This window comes from Schistocerca serialis, chromosome 1 (genome assembly GCF_023864345.2).
Source record: "Schistocerca serialis cubense isolate TAMUIC-IGC-003099 chromosome 1, iqSchSeri2.2, whole genome shotgun sequence".
NCBI classification, from domain to species: Eukaryota; Metazoa; Arthropoda; class Insecta; order Orthoptera; family Acrididae; genus Schistocerca; species Schistocerca serialis.
Genome location: NC_064638.1, coordinates 693,527,258 through 693,545,744, shown reverse-complemented (window position 1 = coordinate 693,545,744; position 18,487 = coordinate 693,527,258). Strand labels below are relative to the sequence as shown.

General features: G+C 44.8%; 1 protein-coding gene across 1 annotated transcript in view; it reads left to right on the top strand.

Annotated features, from left to right (window-relative positions):
• The window catches only part of LOC126480788 (uncharacterized), an 86,932-nt gene extending 73,613 nt beyond the window's left edge, over positions 1-13,319 (top strand). The window contains exons 4-5 of the mRNA XM_050104103.1: positions 5,560-5,829; positions 12,941-13,319. Coding sequence (XP_049960060.1) covers positions 5,560-5,829; positions 12,941-12,983 — 313 coding nt within the window. The 3' untranslated portion in view covers positions 12,984-13,319. The remainder of the gene's footprint in view (positions 1-5,559; positions 5,830-12,940) is intronic.
• The last annotated feature ends 5,168 nt before the right edge of the window (positions 13,320-18,487 follow it).

Genomic DNA, 18,487 nt, shown 5'->3' with positions numbered 1-18,487 from the left:
GAGTTTCCCGGAACATTTTTGTACTTCCTCCTTTCATCGATCAATTGAAGTATTTCTTCTGTTACCCGTGGTTTCTTCGCAGCTACCTTCTTTGTACCTATGTTTTCCTTCCCAACTTCAGTAAGGGCCCTTTTTAGAAATGTCCGTTCCTCTTCAACTGTACTGCCTACTGAGCTAGTCCTTATTGCTGTATCTATAGCCTTAGAGAACTTCAACTGTATCACGTCATTCCTTAGTACTTCCGTATCCCACTTCTTTGCGTATTGATTCTTCCTGACTAATGTCTTGAACTTCAGCCTGCTCTTCATGACTACTATAATGTGATGTGACTCTATAACTGCTCCTGGGTACACTTTACAATCCAGTATCGATTTCGGAATCTCTGTCTGACCATGATGTAATCTAACTGAAATCTTCCTGTATCACCCGGCCTTTTCCAAGTATACCTCCTCCTCTTGTGATTCTTGAACAGAGTATTTGCTGTTACTAGTTTAAACTTGTTACAGAACTCAATTAATCCTCTCCCATTCCTTGTACCAAGCCCATATTCTCCCGTAACCTTTTCTTCCACTCCTTCGCCTACAACGGCATTGCAGTCCCCCATGACTATTAGATTTTCATCCCCCTTTACATACTGTATTACTCTTTCAATATCCTCATAAACTTTCTCTACCTCTTCATCTTCAGCTTGCGATGTCGGCATGTATACCTGAACTATCATTGTCGGTGTTGGTTTTTGTCGATTCTGCTAAGAACAACCCTTTCACTGAACTATTCACAGTAACACACTCTCTGCCCTAACTTCATATTCTTTCCACTTTACTTCACTGACCCCTACCATATCTATATTGAGCATTTGCATTTCCCTTTTCAAATTTTCTTGTTTCCCTACCACGTTCAAGCTTCTGACATTCCACGTCCCGACTCGTAGAACGTTATCAAATTGATTCAAATGGCTCTGATCACTATGGGACCTAACTTCTGAGGTCATCAGTCCCCTAGAACTTAGAACTACTTAAACCTAACTAACCTAAGGACAACACACACACCCATAATTTTGGTAAACATTTTTTTTTTTTTTTTTTTTTGATACAGTGATCAATTAATTGTTATATTTAGATTAAAGTTCAGTCTTGATCACGTTATGTCTGTTTTAATGAATAACCGGTTTCGGTTTTTTCTATAAAACCATCATCAGACCCATTGGTCCCTTGGGTTGGTAGGTGGAGCTCTCCTTGCTGCTGTGCAGTCAACTGATATCAGTTGACTGCACAGCAGCAAGGAGAGCTCCACCTACCAACCCAAGGGACCAATGGGTCTGATGATGGTTTTATAGAAAAAACCGAAACCGGTTACTCATTAAAACAGACATAACGTGATCAAGACTGAACTTTAATCTAAATATAACACACACCCATGCCCGAGGCGGGATTCGAACCTGCACCGTAGCGGTCGCGCGGTTCCAGATTGTAGCGCCTAGAACCGCTCGGCCACTCCGGCCGGCTTGAACGTTATCCTTTCGTTCATTATTTAATCTTTTTCTCACGGTAACCTCCCACTTGGCAGTCCCCTCCCGGAGTTCCGAATGGGAGACTTCCGGAATCTTTTGTCAATGGAGAGATCATCATGACACTTCTTCAATTACAGGTCACATGTCATTTGTATACACGTTACATGTCTTTAATGCAATGGTTTCCATTGCCTTCTGCATTCTCATGCTGTTGATCATTGATGATTTTTCCGCCTTTAGGGGCAGTTTCCCACCCCTAGGACAAGAGTGTGCCCTGAAACTCTGTCCGCTCCTCCGCCCTCTTTGACAAGACCGTTGGCAGAATGAGGCTGACGTCCTATGCCGGAAGTCTTCGGCCGCGAATGCTGGTTATTAATCAAATGGGATTCGAACCAGGGATTGAATACGTATTGATTATGAGTCCGAGACGCTACCCCTAGACCACGGGTGTAAATCAAGTAATGGATAATGTCTTGAAAAAAAAGGATATAAGATGAACGTCAACAAAAAAGAAGGGTAAGGAATTTTAGCCGAATTAAATTGCTAATTTGCTATGTGGGCTGTAAAATAACTAGCGATGGCCAAAGTAGAAAGACAGAAAATGAAAACTGTCTATACCACGCAAAGCATTTGTTAACAACTAATATCCGTTCAAGTGTTAGGAAGTCTCTTCTTAAGGTATTTGTCTGTAGTGAGGCTTTTATGGCCAACGGCCTTGCCGCAGTGGTAACACCGATTCCCGTCTGATCACCGAAGTTAAGCGCTGTCGGGCTTGGCTAGCACTTGGATGGATGACTGTTAGGTCTGCCGAGCGCTGTTGGCGCGCGGGGTACGCTCAGCCCTTGTGAAGCAAATTGAGGAGCTACTTGATTAAGAAGTAGCGGCTCCGGTCACGAAAACTGACAACGGCCGGGAGAGCAGTGTGCTGACTACGCGCCCCTCTATATCCGCATCCAGGGACGCCTATACGCTGAGGATGACACGACGGTCGGTCAGTACCGTTATGGTCTTTCGAGACCTGTTCGGACGGAGTAGGCTTTTACGGAACTGAAACGCACAAAAGAGAATAGCTTTTGGAACGTAGCCCTACAGGAGAATGCTGAAGATAAGATGGGTAGATAGCAGAACTGATGAGGAGGTGCTGAATCGACTTGGGGAAAAGAGAAATATATGGGACAAGTTGAATAAAAGGAGGGCTCGCTCGACAGGAACACACTCTGAGGTATCAACAATTCGTCAGTTTGATAATGCTGGGAAGTATGGGGTGAGGGGACGGGGAGAAAAATTGTAGAGGGACGCCAATACTTTGGGTACAGTAAGCGGGTTCAAATAGATGTACGTCGAAATAGTTATACGGAGATCAAAACGCTTGCACAGGGAGAAAGTGGTGTGGAGAGCTGCATCAAACCAGTGTTTTGACTGAAGACCACAACAATCTGGCGATTAATCACCTTCTGCAAGGCAATACAACGTAAACATACTTTTACTGACGTAGAACAATTGCAGAAGATATGGCCACTTTTCAACATGCAACCACATCCCTCCTCCCCCTCAGCCCCACTCCACCACCATGCGTAGGGGTGTCCTACACCCACCCAATAGTAACTGTCTCCTGGCATGTGTGTAACGAGTTTGGTTGAAATTGCTCCTGGCGTTCCTACCCATCCTATTGCACATATGCATACATACATACTCTCTCAAAGATCCCCGGTGCCTGTTGTACCAGGAGACAGGCAGCTTGGATCCTAACAAGCAGCTCTTCATCCGTTTCTATGGAGTTCGGTACACCAATGTCTTGACGTAACCCCAAAGGATCAAGTCCAGAGGTGAGAGATCCGGCGATCGCGCTGGTCGTGAGTCACGACCTCCCCTTCGAATCCAACAATGTGGGTACGTGTCATTCAGCTGCTCGTGGGCATTAACATCAAAGTGAGCTGTTGCACCTTGTGTTGAAAACACATCCTCTCGCGGGCAGGGAGGAGTACAGTTCCCAAGAACTGTGGTAGCACATCTCGCAGAAACACAACACACGTGCTATGAGCTAAGATGTGTACAGTATGTTTGTTTGGTTGTCAGAAGTGTACGCTGTTTATCACCCACTACCTGTTCCAGTGTACAACAGACACCCGGGATCTTTGCAAGAGCGTGGCAAAATTGCAGTGCCGTTGCCAATACATGCATTGAGACTGGCGGTCTTGGCTTTGAACAACTGCTATGAGCTACGTTGCTATTCTGCTATGTGCATCCATAACGCAATAAATACGCATTTTCGACCATTAGTTTCCTGTCTCAATATAATCGGTTGTGGACAACCTATCACCTGTTTCAATTTGACCCAGAAGGTTTAAGACAGCCTACATGGACATCAGTTTTGTCCTGTACATTATTCTGAAATCAGTATCTTTGGTTTTAGACCATTCCTGTGTTCTTGGTTGTCAGAGGCATTGTGATTAAGCTTTAACTTGTTCCACAGCCATCCAACATACACTACTGGCCATTAAAATTGCTGCACCAAGAAGAAATACAGATGATAAACGGGTATTCATTGGACAAATATATTATACTAGAACTGACATGTGATTACATTTTCACGCAATTTGGGTGCATAGATCCTGAGAAATCAGTACCCAGAACAATCACCTCTGGCCGTAATAACGGCCTTGATACGCCTGGGCATTGAGTCAAACGGAGCTTGGATGGCGTGTACAGGTACAGCTGCCCATGCAGCTTCAACATGATACCACAGTTCATCAAGAGTAGTGACTGCGTATTGTGACGAGCCAGTTGCTCGGAACCATTGACTAGACGTTTTCAATTGGTGAGAGATCTAGAGAATGTGTTGGCCAGGGCAGCAGTCGAACATTTTCTGTATCCAGAAAGGCCCGTACAGGGCCTGAAACATGCGGTCGTGTATTATCCTGCTTAAATGTAGAGTTTCGCAGTGATCGAATGATGGGTAGAGCCACGGGTCATAACACATCTGAAATGTAACGTACACTGTTCAAAGTGCCGTCAATGCGAACAAGAGGTGACAGAGACGTGTATCCAATGGCACCCCATACCATCACGCCGAGTGATACGCCAATATGGCGATGACGAATATACGCTTCCAATGTGCGTTCACCGCGATGTCGCCAAACACGGATGCGACCATCACGATGCTGTGAACAGAACCTGGATTCGCCTGAAAAAATGACGTTTTGCCATTCGTGCACCCAGGTTCGTCGTTGAGTACACCATCGCAGGCGCTCCTGTCTGTGATGCAGCGTCAAGGGTAACCGCAGCCACGGTCTCCGAGCTAATAGTCCATGCTGCTGCAAACGTTGTCGAACTGTTCGTGCAGATGGTTGTTGTCTTGCAAACGTCCCCATCTGTTGACTCAGGGATCGAGACGTGGCTGCACGATCCGTTACAGCCATGCGGATATGATGCCTGTCATCTCGACTGCTAGTGATGCGAGGCCTTTGGGATCCAGCACGGCGTTCCGTATTACCCTCCTGAACCCACCGATCCCATATTCTGCTAACAGTCACTGGATCTCGACCAATGCGAGCAGCAATGTCGCAATACTATAAACCGCAATCGCGATAGGCTACAATCCGACCTTTATCAAAGTCGAAACGTGATGGTACGCATTTCTCCTCCTTACATGAGGCATCACAATAACGTTTCACCAGGCAATGCCGGTCATCTGCTGTCTGTGTACGAGAAATCGGTTGGACACTTTCGTCATGTCAGCACGTTGTAGGTGTCATACCGGCGCCAACCTTGTGTGAATGCTCTGAAAAGTTGATCATTCGCATATCACTGCATCTTCTTCCTGTCAGTTAAATTTCGCGTCTGTACCACGTCATCTTAGTGGTGTAGCAATTTTAATGGCCATTAGTGTATTCTGTAATCTGTATCTTTGGTTTCAGAGCATTTCTGTATTCTTGGTTGTCAGATGCATTGTGATTAATAAGCTTTAACTTGCTCCAAAGCCTTCCGACTTTGATTTCACAGCTAGCTGTAGCGTGTTGGTGTGAGCAGTGTGTCTGCGTGTCCGGCAGGAGGTCGCTGACGGTGGAGTCGGACCCGCCGCCGGCGGACAACAGCGACGCGGTGCTGCGCAGGGCGCCCGCGCTGCCGCTGCTGCGGCTGGAGGGCGGCGGCCGCGGGGGCGTGCCCAGCCGGCCCGAGGACAGCCCCAACCTGCTGGCTGCGCAGCCGCCCCCGCAGCCGCAGCCACACAGCAGCAGGCGGCGCCGCCAGGCCCTCGACGCGCCCGCCGTCGAGTCCGAGGACGCGGAGGACCCCCTGCCGGCAGTGCCAGCGCCCAGGTAACGACAACGCACAGAGCGTCGGTGTGAGTCACACCGTGCCGTCGATAGGGTCGCCGTGGACGTCCCACGTGGCTCATAAAACTGGAAGTATTGGTGCTGTGCTCTTTCCGCTTTGATTTTTTGCAGTGGTTACAAAAAATGGTTCAAATGGCTCTGAGCACTATGAGACTTATCTTCTGAAGTCATCAGTCCCCTAGAACATAGAACTACTTAAACCTAACTAACCTAAGGACATCACACACATCCATGCTCGAGGCAGGATTCGAACCTGCGACCGTAGCGGTCGCGCGGTTCCAGACTGAAGCGCCTAGAAACGCTCGGCCATCCCCGCCGGCAGTGGTTACACCAAATCACCAACCCGTGGTGGAAGACCCTATGCATTCATCGATGTTGTGAAACCCAGCTCGTTTGTGAACACGCAGCAAACAACAGGCACCAGTCTCCCCATTTCCTGTCTTCCTAAATGCGTTAGATACTTTCATATTGTCGTCCAATGAACAAAATACGAGCATATAGACTATCTAAATCTCCTTTACTACTCTGCTGTTCACACTTAAGTGCTTGACAGGAGTTCATCGAACCACCGTCAGACTACTTCTCCGCCGTTCTACTCTCGAATAGGAGATCTAATTTCTCTTACTTTATTGGTTGGTTGGTTGATTCGATGGAGGTGACCAAACAGCGAGGTCATCGGTCCCATCGGATTAGGGAAGGATGGGGAAGAAAGCTGGCTGTGCCCTTTCAAAGGAACCATCCTGGCATTTGCCTGAAGCGATTTAGGCAAATCATGGAAAACCTAGATCAAGATTTTCTTGATGCAATAATTTACCAACAGCCGTATGTATTGTAGAAATTTATTTTATTTTATGAACTTCTATATGCTACTAGTTTCGGCATTACATTGATGCCATCTTCAGGCCCCACTCGTCATAGTCGTGAAATCGCTATACACGAAAGAGCCATATAACTGGATCAGTGAATCAAATCGTCCTGCAACAGCTCTTGGTGGCCAGGCGACACAGACTGAGAAAAATTGTGTCGCCTGGCCACCAAGAGCTGTTGCAGGACGATCTGATTCACTGATCCAGTTATATGGCTCTTTCGTGTATAGCGATTTCACGACTATGACGAGTGGGGCCTGAAGATGGCATCAATGTAATGCCGAAACTGGTAGCACATAGAAGTTCATAAAATAAAATAAATTTCTACAATACATACGGCTGTTGGTAAATTATTGCATCAAGAAGTTTATGCCAGCCGTCGTCCCACGATCCATAATGGATCAACGAAGACTAGATCAAGATGGCCAGACGCGGGTTTGAACCGTCGTCCTCCCGAATGCGAGTCCTGTGCGCTAACCACTGCCCCATCTCGCTCGGTTCTCTCACATTATTACGGTGACCAATACGCCCCTATATAGATAGACGCCAGCAATGTATTTTCGCATTCAGTGGAGAAAGTCACTGATCGAAATTTCGTGAAAATATCTCTTTGCAATGAAAAACGCCTTTCCAGAATGAAATTTCCACCCTGCGGTGGAATGTGAAGTGCTATGAAACTTCCTGGTAGATTAAAACTGTGTTACAGGCCGAGACTCGAACTCGGGACCTTTGCCTTTCGCGGGAATGTGGTCTACCATCTGGACAACCCAAGCATGACCCACGACTCGTCCTCACAGCTTCAATTCCACTAGGTCCCGAGTTCGAGTCTCGGTCCGGCACACAGTTTTAATCTGCCAGGAAATTTCAAAAATGCCTTTGTTTCAATGTCTGACACCCCAACTCGTATATCACACTTGCGTCACTTTCTCCCCTACTTCGCGATGTCCTGTATCAATACTGTCTCAAAAAGTCTCTTACCGTGCAGCAGTATCCCAGAAGAGGGCAGGCAAATGCTGTATCTTCTAAGTATTCTGCCAATAAAAGACAGTTATAGGTACGCCTTCCCCACAACATTATCTATCTGATCGTTCCAATTTAAGTTGTTCGTAATTTTAATTCCTTTGTACTTAGTTGTATTGACAGCTTTTTAATTTCTGATATTTGATGTGTAACCAAAATTTAGCGGATTCCAGTCAATTGGAACTTTTCACGCCCTACAGACATCTTGCCTAAATCATATTGCAATTGGTTTTGATGTTGCAGGTATTTTACTAAATGGTAGACGATAGCATCATATGCTAACAGTCTAATAGGGTTGTTCAGATTCTCTTCTAAATCGTGTACATAGATTAGGAACAGGAGAGGGCCTATAACACTTCCCTGAGAAACGACAGATATTGCTTCTGTTTCAATCGATGACATTCCGTCAGTTACTATGAACTGTGACGTTTCAGACAGCAAATCACGAATCCTGTCACACAACTGAGATGATACTCCACAGGCACACAATTAGCTTAGAAATCGCTTGTGAGAAATGGTGTCAAAAGCGTTCTGGAAATACTGTAGAATAATAGTAAGAGAAGTATGGGGCTACAGTAACACAAACAAACGCTTTACTTTCCACAAAAATGATTTCCAATTTAAGAACTTAGGGAAGTGCGACCCTATGATCAAAACTATCTTGCTTTCACTTCTGTCAAACGGGGAGAGCTGGCATAAAAAGGTAACAGCATGTGTAGGCTAAGACACAAACTCTCACCTTCGATGACTAGAATTTTGTGAAAGAGCTGTAACCTTTCTTCACACCTCGCATGCGGTCAACCATGCGTTAACCCCTCTGCAAAGTTAGATTGCGCTGACATCATGGAAATTCTCTGATAACTGACGCAGTCCAAAAGTCTCTGCCAAGAGTTTTCTACGAACGCTATTTAAGATCCAAACAATACTAGGCTTACGGAAAGAAAACATAAGTTAACATTATTTGGAGGCTCTAAGATGTTCTCTTGGCGTGGTAAAGGCTACAAATTGTACACTGCGTTCTAAATGGCGAAAATTATCCGTAATTGTGGAGGTTTCTCCCCAATTAAAAACACCGATAATCTACTGCTATGAAAGCTGGGCTTAGAAATGACCGTTCTCTGGTGGTTCGGGACCAGTTTCATTACATCATCATCATCACTATTTATCAATATCACTCGCGATGAAAAACAAAACGTCTACCAAAATATTCGTTTAGTCATTTTTTGTTTACCAAGTAGTCTATCTCCATCCGTTTCTTCTACTCTCTCGTATTTTAACTTCAATGATGAATTCCCAATTGTTCTTAGTCTTTCACGGTTTCTGCTGTTTGTAACACTCTTGTCCATCTCCTGTTCCTCAATAGTGTCTGCTCATTGCCTATATTTCTTTATTGCTAGACATCCAATTTAATAATTCTCCAATAAGTCCTCATTAGATATTACAATTGGTCATCCGCCACCAATAATTTGTTGGAGATACGTGTTCATGATATATGGTTGACTGTACTTTCATTACAGTTTCTTCTTGTAAGTTTTTGCCACATCGTTCTGAATTTTCCCCAGGTCGTCCTATAAAATATGGCAAAGTTGTTATCTGTCCTACAAAATGAAGAAGCGTCTGGACAAATTGTATTTGATGACATTAAGAAGCAAGCACTGAATAACTCACTATCCCCCGTCAACTTTAAATGCTAGTTTCTGCCACACTGACACGCGCTCTTAAGGTGGTTATGACCAGAGAAGTTACGTGGCCACAGCATGTTGTATCTTTTTCGTTTCTTATTGCGCACACCTGTCAGCACCTCTCCCGCCCAACAAATGTCTCCCAACTCGTCGTAATAGTAAGACAAGATGCTTAACATGTTTCTACCCACCCATAAAATGAAAATATCCTCAGAGTTTTTCTCCATTGAAGCTATCGAACTCTGGAACTCCGGCACAAGTTTTCACTAGTCACCGTTGACTTTATTTCAGTGTCTAATTTCGTTCGATGTCTTTGTTTCTCTTTAAACCTCGTACATATTAAACAATTAAACTTTCATTCCTTTCATTCCTTTCGGAACTGATGTACATAGTATACATCAGAATGGCGTATAATCGAACGGTCACGAATATGGTTCAAATGGCTCAGAACACTATAGGACTTAACATCTGTGGTCATAAGTCCCCTAGAACTTAGAACTACTTAAACCTAACTAACCTAAGAACAGCACACACATCCATGCCCAAGGCAGGATTCGAACCTGCGACCGTAGCGGTCGCGCGGTTCCAGACTGAAGCGCCTAGAACCGCTCGGCTACAGTGGCCGGCGGTTACTAATACCATACACTGTTACTTTGATTGTGGCATTCAAGTAAACAGCCTACGGATGTCATCTTCAGGATTCTCTTCCCGTAACTGATATACATCCTGTCTCTTTTCATGAACACTACTGGCTAGAGGCTGGCTTCCCATCGCATCCTAGACATGCTTGGGGGAACTTGCAGGCCGGTTAAGTGCCCTTACATTCTTCGAGGCGTTTACGGCGTGATCTACAGCGCGCAGTCTTGCATTGTCCTGGTGGAATATTCAACTTTTTATCCTGATCGTGAAGGGCATGATAACAGAGCTTATCACTCCTGCCGCATGCCAGCGAATATTCAGCTCCCATTCACAACTACCCAACAACTCCTGTTGCCGTGTCCAGTTGCTCCCTGCACCATGATTTGAGTAGTTGGACAGGTACGACTCTCGAGAATCGCTGAATCGTACGGACGTTGACCGGGTCGTCGACGGACACGTTGGTGCTGATCTGATCGCCACAAACAGTAGCGATACTCGTCGATTAACACCACAGAAAACAACGCAATGCTCCAATTGACTCGGCTGTACACCACGCAACTCTGTTGTGTCAGCAATAAACAACGCATGACATATCGAAATCTCAACCGAGCTCGCAGTAATACACTATTGGCCATTAAAATTGCTACACCACGAAGATGACGTGCTACAGACGCGAAATTTAACCGACAGTCTCGATCGGGCACACAGTTTTAATCTTCCCGGAAGTTTCATATCAGCGCACACTCCGCTGCAAATTCTCATTCTGGAAACATCCCCCAGGCTGTGGCTAAGCCATGTCTCCGCTATATCCTTTCTTTCAGGAGTGCTAGTTCTGCAAGGTTCGCAGGAGAACTTCTGTAAAGTTTGGAAGGTAGGAGACGAGATACTGGCAGAAGTAAAGCTTTGGGTACCGGGCGTGAGTCGTGCTTCGGTAGCTCAGTTGGTAGAGCACTTGCCCGCGAAAGGCATAGGTCCCGAGTTCGGGTCTCGGTCGGGCCCACAGTTTTAATCTGCCAGGAAGTTTCATATCAGCGCACACTCCGCTGCAGAGTGAAAATCTCATTCAGGAGGAAGATGCTGTGATATGCAAATGATTAGCTTTTCAGTGCATTCACACAAGGTTGGCGCTGGTCGCGACACCTACAACGTGCTGACATGAGGAAAGTTTCCAACCGATTTCTCGTACACAAACAGCAGTTGACCGGCGTTGCCTGGCGAAACGCTGTTGTGATGTCTCGTGTAAGGAGGAGAAATCCGCACCATCACATTTCCGACTTTGATAAAGGTCGGATTGTAGTCTATCGCGATTGCGGTTTGTCGTATGACTGAAGAATATGGATTAGGTGGGTTCAGGAGGGTAATACGGAACGCCGTACTGGATCCCAAAGGCCTCACATCACTAGCAGTCGAGGTGACAGGCATCGTATCCGCATGGCTGTAACGGATCGTGCAGCCACGTCTCGGTCCCTGAGTCAACAGATGGCGACGTTTGCAAGACAACAACCATCTGCACGAACAGTCCGACGACGTTTGCAGCAGCATGGACTATCAGCTCGGAGATCATGGCTGCGGTTACCCTTGACGCTGCATCACAGACAGGAGCCCCTGCGATGGTGTACTCAACGACGAACCTGGGTGCACGAATGGCAAAACGTCATTTTTTTCGGGCGAATCCAGGTTCTGTTTACAGCATCATGATGGTCGCATCCGTGTTTGGCGACATCGCGGTGAACGCGCAGTGAAAGCGTGTATTCGTCATCGCCATACCGGCGTATCACCCGGCGTGATGGTACGGGATGCCATTGGTTACACGTCTCGGTCACCTCTTGTTCGCATTGACGGCTCTTTGAACAGTGGACGCTACATTTCAGATGTGTTACGACCCGCGGCTCTACCCTTCATTCGATCCCTGCGAAAACCTATATTTCAGCAGGATAATACACGACCGCATGTTGCAGGTCCTGTACGGACCTTTCTGGATACATGAAATGTTCGGCTGCTGCCCTGGCCAGCACATTCTCCAGATCTCTCACCAACTGAAAACGTCTAGTCAATGGTGGCCGAGCAACTGGCTCGTCACAATACGCCATTCACTACTCTTGATGAACTGTGGTATCGTGTTGAAGCTGCATGGGCAGCTATACCAGTAGACGCCATCCAAGCTCTGTTTGACTCAATGCCCAGGCGTATCAAGGCCGTTATTACGGCCAGGGGTGGTTGTTCTGGGTACTGATTTCTCAGGATCTATGCACCCAAATTGCGTGAAAATGTAATCACATGTCAGTTCTAGTATAATATATTTGTCGATTGAATACCCGTTTATCATCTGCATTTCTTCTTTGTTTAGAAATTTTAAAGGCCAGTAGTGTATATTCCCGACGGTTCATAGTGGTGTCACTCTGCCTGTAACCTCGAGCCGGATTTCAGTTGTTGTCTCCCATCTGTTCGTCAATGTCTGTCGTACTATGCTACAATTTCTCGAAGGGTTAATCTTCTTTGCCACGCTGATGACCTGAGACCACCTGATTGTCACTCTTTCTGCAGTAATTCCACAGACTGATCGATTTGTCGGTATGGTGCTCCAGTGCTACGACCTTAAAACTCGAAACACGCCAATAAGCTGCACGCGCGCATCCTGTGGGACTGGTCATTTGCGACATGCTCCTGAAAAGTTCCAATAATGTAAGGAACACCCAACAGCCATTATGTACTCACACCATTCAGCAGTTGTACCAGGGGCTTTGTCCTGTATTGAAAATAATGAAAATGAGCTCTCATAGGGACGAAATTTTAATTAATATCCCACACCCATAGGAATACTAAGAATGGTTAGGTGCAAGGACGCGTGGCAAGCGGAATAAGTAAATACAGACAAAACTGTTGCAGTGGAAACGCGGCAGACGACTCGTACGCGAACTACTCTGAGTGAGAAGCCTGCGGCAGGGCGGCGGCCCTCGCCCGCCGCCCCACCCACGCGCCCAGCGGCGGCGCCCCCTGCAGTGCGGCGCCACGGCCGCCCCCACGGAGCGGCCCAGCTCGGCGCCAGTTCTCCGGCAGCCTACGTACCAGCTGTGCTGCGCGACCACGGTGCCTCGCTCTTCAGGCACAACGGAGAGACATTTGAGGCGTTCATGAGCCTTCCACACGTCGTGTAAACGACAGCGCGGGGAAAAACTGTTGTCTTATTGAATATTTATCACTAGTGTACGCTTACTCTTCCTAGTTGATGCGTTTGTATATAATAAACATTTGCTAGAAAAACCTACGACATTTCTTCAGTTTTGTACTTTACTGCAACCTAATGAACGATATACGTGCTTATAGAATAATAAAACGCGAATGGTACCTCATAGGAACTTAAGGTAGACAGAACTCGGTAAGAAACCTCCAGTGTCGAAGTGAAAGTTACGATAGCTGTACGATAAGAGTGTTGTGTATGAGGCGGAACTATGGGCCTCATGGAAAAAGGGTGACCCGGCTGAGTCACGCAATTTGACTCTTACAAGAAGACGGCACGACTGTGGGGTCAGGGATTTGTCCGCAATTTTGTGTGGTGAAAGAGGACCCCTAACACCTCACGTGGTTAAAATATTAGGACGCACTACTCGGAAAATCCCGAGAAAAATCGATCCAAAGTTTCTTAGGTGCCGTATAAAATGTTAGTTTATTGCCGAGCCGTCGTTTAGCCTACATGGATGCCGGCACGGTAGCTCAACGTGTTCGGTCAGAGAGCCGGTTGGCCGCTTTAATAAAAAACTGAGTCGAAGGATCAACCGCCGAACTTGAACAGGATGTCTTGCGACGTCCGCAACGACCAAACACAACGATCAACACGAACAAAAAACATGGTTAGCGCTCGGACCTTTATGCCAGAGGTCTTGGGTTCGATTCCTCCTTCTGTTACTTGCAAAATTGCAGCGCACTGTTACAGGAGAATCGTGAAATTAATTCCCGGGAAGATAGTATAAAAATTCGTTCTATAATTCACCATCAATTATCGTCACCAATATTCCGAGACATGATTCAATTTTCCTGATTTGCCTCAAAATTATCAGAAACTCAAATTTTCGTAAATGTTAATGGGGCATGTTTTTGTACAGATTTCTTGCAAACGCCCTGTGATTGTAAAAAATTCGCTTTCATACGTTGCGCAAGATGTCGCAAAAACTATTGCTTTGTTTTTACGATAATTACCACTGCGGTTCTTGTTTATAATTATTATATGTATAAAAATTGAATGTTTCCCAATCGGCTTTGCTATTCTGATTAAAAACGCAATGTTCCTCCTCATATACTTTACAATGAAAAATGGGAAACCCACCGCCATGAATTGTGTTGTTGGACAAAAAGAAAATAATTTTTATTCAATAATGTAACTAATTTGTTAAAGATAATGTAGGTTTGGGAAACTTTCTGAATAATTTGTGGAATAACAAAAGAAAATGAAACAGAAGGAAAAAAGTGCCGGAGAAGGAATCGAACCCGAGACCTCTGGTTTATTCTCATACGGCACCTAAGAAATTTTGGATCGATTTTTCCCGGGATTTTCCGGGTAGTGCGTCCTAATATTTTAACCACGTGAGGTGTTAGGGGTCCTCCTCCACCACACAAAATTTCGGACCAATCCCCGGTCCCACCGTCTCCTTGTTAGTCTGATCACGAAGTGTGGCCATTGCACGCATTGATCACGTAGGCTGACGTGAGGATCAATGAACTATACTTGACGGGATGTATGTGGAACATCTTAGGTGATTAAAAAGTTAGTAGACAGGGATACAATTTAATACTTAGCTTTAATTCAGCATCAGCGGTGAACGTCGATCTTGGCTTTGTACAATAATATTTACAGGTGCAGTTATAGACTGGACTGCGAATACTTCTTTACAATTCTGATTGCTTCACACATATACGGTCAATTGTCAATGCATAAACTGTATGTGCCGCCTGGCTAGGTCGTAGCTTCTGACTTAGCTGAAGGTTATGCTAACTAGCGTCTCTGCAAATAAGATCTCTGAAGCTATAACAAGTGAACCATTCCTATTAAAGTCGGCTGTAGAACTGGGCAGTGCGATAGCTTGTCTCGTGTAAGACCAGCCGAGTGGCGGCGCTCGGTCTGCTAGCGTCGACAGTGGCGGCTCGCGGGTCCGATGTGTACTGACGGACCGCGGCCGATTTGAAGCCTACAGCCTAGCAAGTGTGGTGCCTTGTGGTGACACTACAAAGATTACTGAGCTATTACTACTCCTTACTTTAAAATGAGTGACCAAAGGTTACGGGAAGGTATAATATGTAATGTTGAGAGAGCTTACATTATTCGTTCGGGTTACCTGACTACATGCAACAATGAGGCATGTTAATTTCTTTCTATGCCATAAATGAATTAAATCTTTGAAAAGAAACCACGACGATGAAGTCTCGAAATACGCCAAAATCAAATGAGCGACTAACGCCTCAGGTACTTGCAGTGCCAGGTAGACACACAGATATATTATACATTGTAATAATTCTGCTGATTCTCTTTTTCCATGACAAATAGATATATTTATCTGATTATCTCAGATTTTTTTTCTAAACAAGAACGCGGTATTTAAGTCATAATTAGCTCACTACTTATAGTTCATTTAACATAATCAGCATACAAGTACCTTTAAAAATGTTAAGTCTTCCAAACATGTCAGAAATTAGCAGAATAGGGAGTGCAAAATGGCCATGTTAAAACACATTATTTTTCATAATGCAGCGAGCGAAAGAAGGAGGGCGACAAAGATTCAAAGTATGCACGCACAGCTCCTTTGTTTCACTACGTTACTGACAGCAGATCGCGAAATTCTACTAAAGAGATATTACGTTGCCTAATTGGGGCAGCTATTAATCACAATCATACATAACTGAAGAGTGGACACTTTTGGTAATATGTTATGATTAGCACATTTCAGTTCTAATGCAGCACAGCTGGATTTGAATGGACAGAACGAGGTTAAATTGCTTTTTCATGCCATTTAGTGAACAATATAACATCACATATAAAATCAAATAACATCTGCGTCAAATTATATAAATTTTTATTGTAGAAATACAATACTGTGCAATCGCTGACAGCCGAAATTACTGTAGGGTTTGATACTGATTGTCACTGACATTCGTCTCCAGTCCCACTCAATTATGATCACTTTCAGTAGGCATTATCACACGGTTCTTTATAGGCATATTGAACTGTCTGCACTCACAACCAAAATATCGAATAACTTCATTAACGGTATCGTAGTGGGCATGACGAAACACGATAGCTCTTTCTCCCTTACTGTAATGTTATAGTATGCCTTGCTTTCCCCATCGTATCTGGTGCTAAAAATGCTTTCAAAACGTTAAGTCTTGTAATAATGTTAAGAAATTAGGCTATCAGACTTCATATAATTAAATGCAGTTTCGTACTCAGATCGTGAAAAGCACTCTGTCTTCAGGCCACAAGTGGCCCATCGGGACCATCCGACCGCCACGTCATCCTCAGTTGAGGATGCGGTTAGGAGGGGCGTGTGGTCAGCACACCGCTCTCCCGGTCGTTATGATGGTTTTCTTTGACCAGAGCCGCTACTATTCGGTCGAGTAGCTCCTCAATTGGCATCACGAGGCTGAGTGCACCCCTAAAAATGGCAACAGCGCATGGCAGCTGGATGGTCACCCATCCAAGTGCCGGACACGCCCGACAGCGCTTAACTTCGGTAATCTCACGGGAACCGGTGCATCCACTGCAGCAAGGCCGTTGCCAGATCGTGAAAACTATCATATAATTAGATTTCGTCATTTTTTCCGCATGCATACGCACCACAACACAAACTAAAGACGAAGGGTAAATACCTAGTGACAGTCGTCAACCCTACACACTGTACACAAGCATATTCAGTACACAATGAAAAGTGGAAAATAAGTGTTGAAATAAATGTGGTAGGAAAAAAAGCCGAAAATTGGCCATCTATAATATACAGACCGAGTACATACATCTCCTGGACGATATACATGGATTAACATCGGAAATTGTAAGTAATTCCAAACGATAATTTAACATAATGAAAATTGTGCTGGAAAAGTTGTTTCTAACTTGAAAAACAAGAGAGTAACAAGAGGAAACGTATTATAGTAATATACTTGTCACTACTATACAACGCCTTTATTGTATACAGTAAAAAACAGGTTTTACAGACCACTGTAGATGCTTCACAAATAAACTTAGCGAAATGTATATGGCAAAAACAAACTGCATCTCATTTAGTAGCAGAGACGGAATAGACATCTATGACGTACATCATTGTTGAATAAGCACACCATATGAGTACAGTGCTGTACATACCATAAGTTTAATTGCAAACAGAGCTGAAGGCTCTTTAATTAACTTGGCAGTTGTAGAGCTTAGGGCGGTTTAATTAATTTTTTAATGTCACATAATGTGATCTGAAGTTCGCCTTCTAATTATAGATCGAAACTCAATTCTGTATACTGAAAGAGAACAAGTATGCAGGATAACAGTTTTTTATTGTACCATAGAAACACATTGAACCTGAACAAAAGGAGCAAGACATAATCAGTGATGTGAGAGAGAGAACGAGAAAGAATGTGATCCTTAAGCCATTGTAATATGTTTCACGTTTCGTAATGAACCACAGAGTGGATACCAAATGTGAGACTGAATCCCTACATCGATAAATAACGTAGTTTCCTAGATGACAGCTGCTCAAAGAAGAGATATCACTGCCACACCAAGGACGCATTGTTACATATTTCAAATTACTTTTAAATCGTACTACTACATGATGTACTACAATAACTCCACATCGACGAATCTTATGGTACTGATTCCACACCAGCGACTTGCACATATACACCACTTCACCGCTAAGACTTACTTCAGTTGTGGAGGCTCATATGACTGCCTGGAACCAGTTCTACACCATCTACAGCTTTGCAGAGGGACCAGGGAGCTTTTTTTAAGAGGGGGGGGGGGTAGTATTTAGCCCAGAGAAATTAACAAAAATTTGAAAAATCTTTCTGTACCCCACATTAAGTTCAAATATTGGCACGGAGCTGGAATACCACTACACGCTGGACTACAATCAAACTGTAGTAAATTAAACTTACTATTCATTGATTTGGAGATGGCTGCTGCCTTGCATGGTAGAATGCTCCTGTCAACGTGGAAAAATGAGTGATTCATTGTATCAAACAGCTTAGGCGTCGTGATGCCTTATACTGGCATGAGAGATGGGAGCAGGCTGAGAACAAGTGCGATGTCGGTGCATTTGACTGTGTATACATTCCTGTTGCCCAGTGAATGGATGCTCCTTCTCCAAAGTCGCGCAACTATAGCACCTTCATCTTGTTGGGGGGGGGGGGGGGGGAGCATTGGTTCCTCCATTCAATTTGGCTACCACCATCAGATTC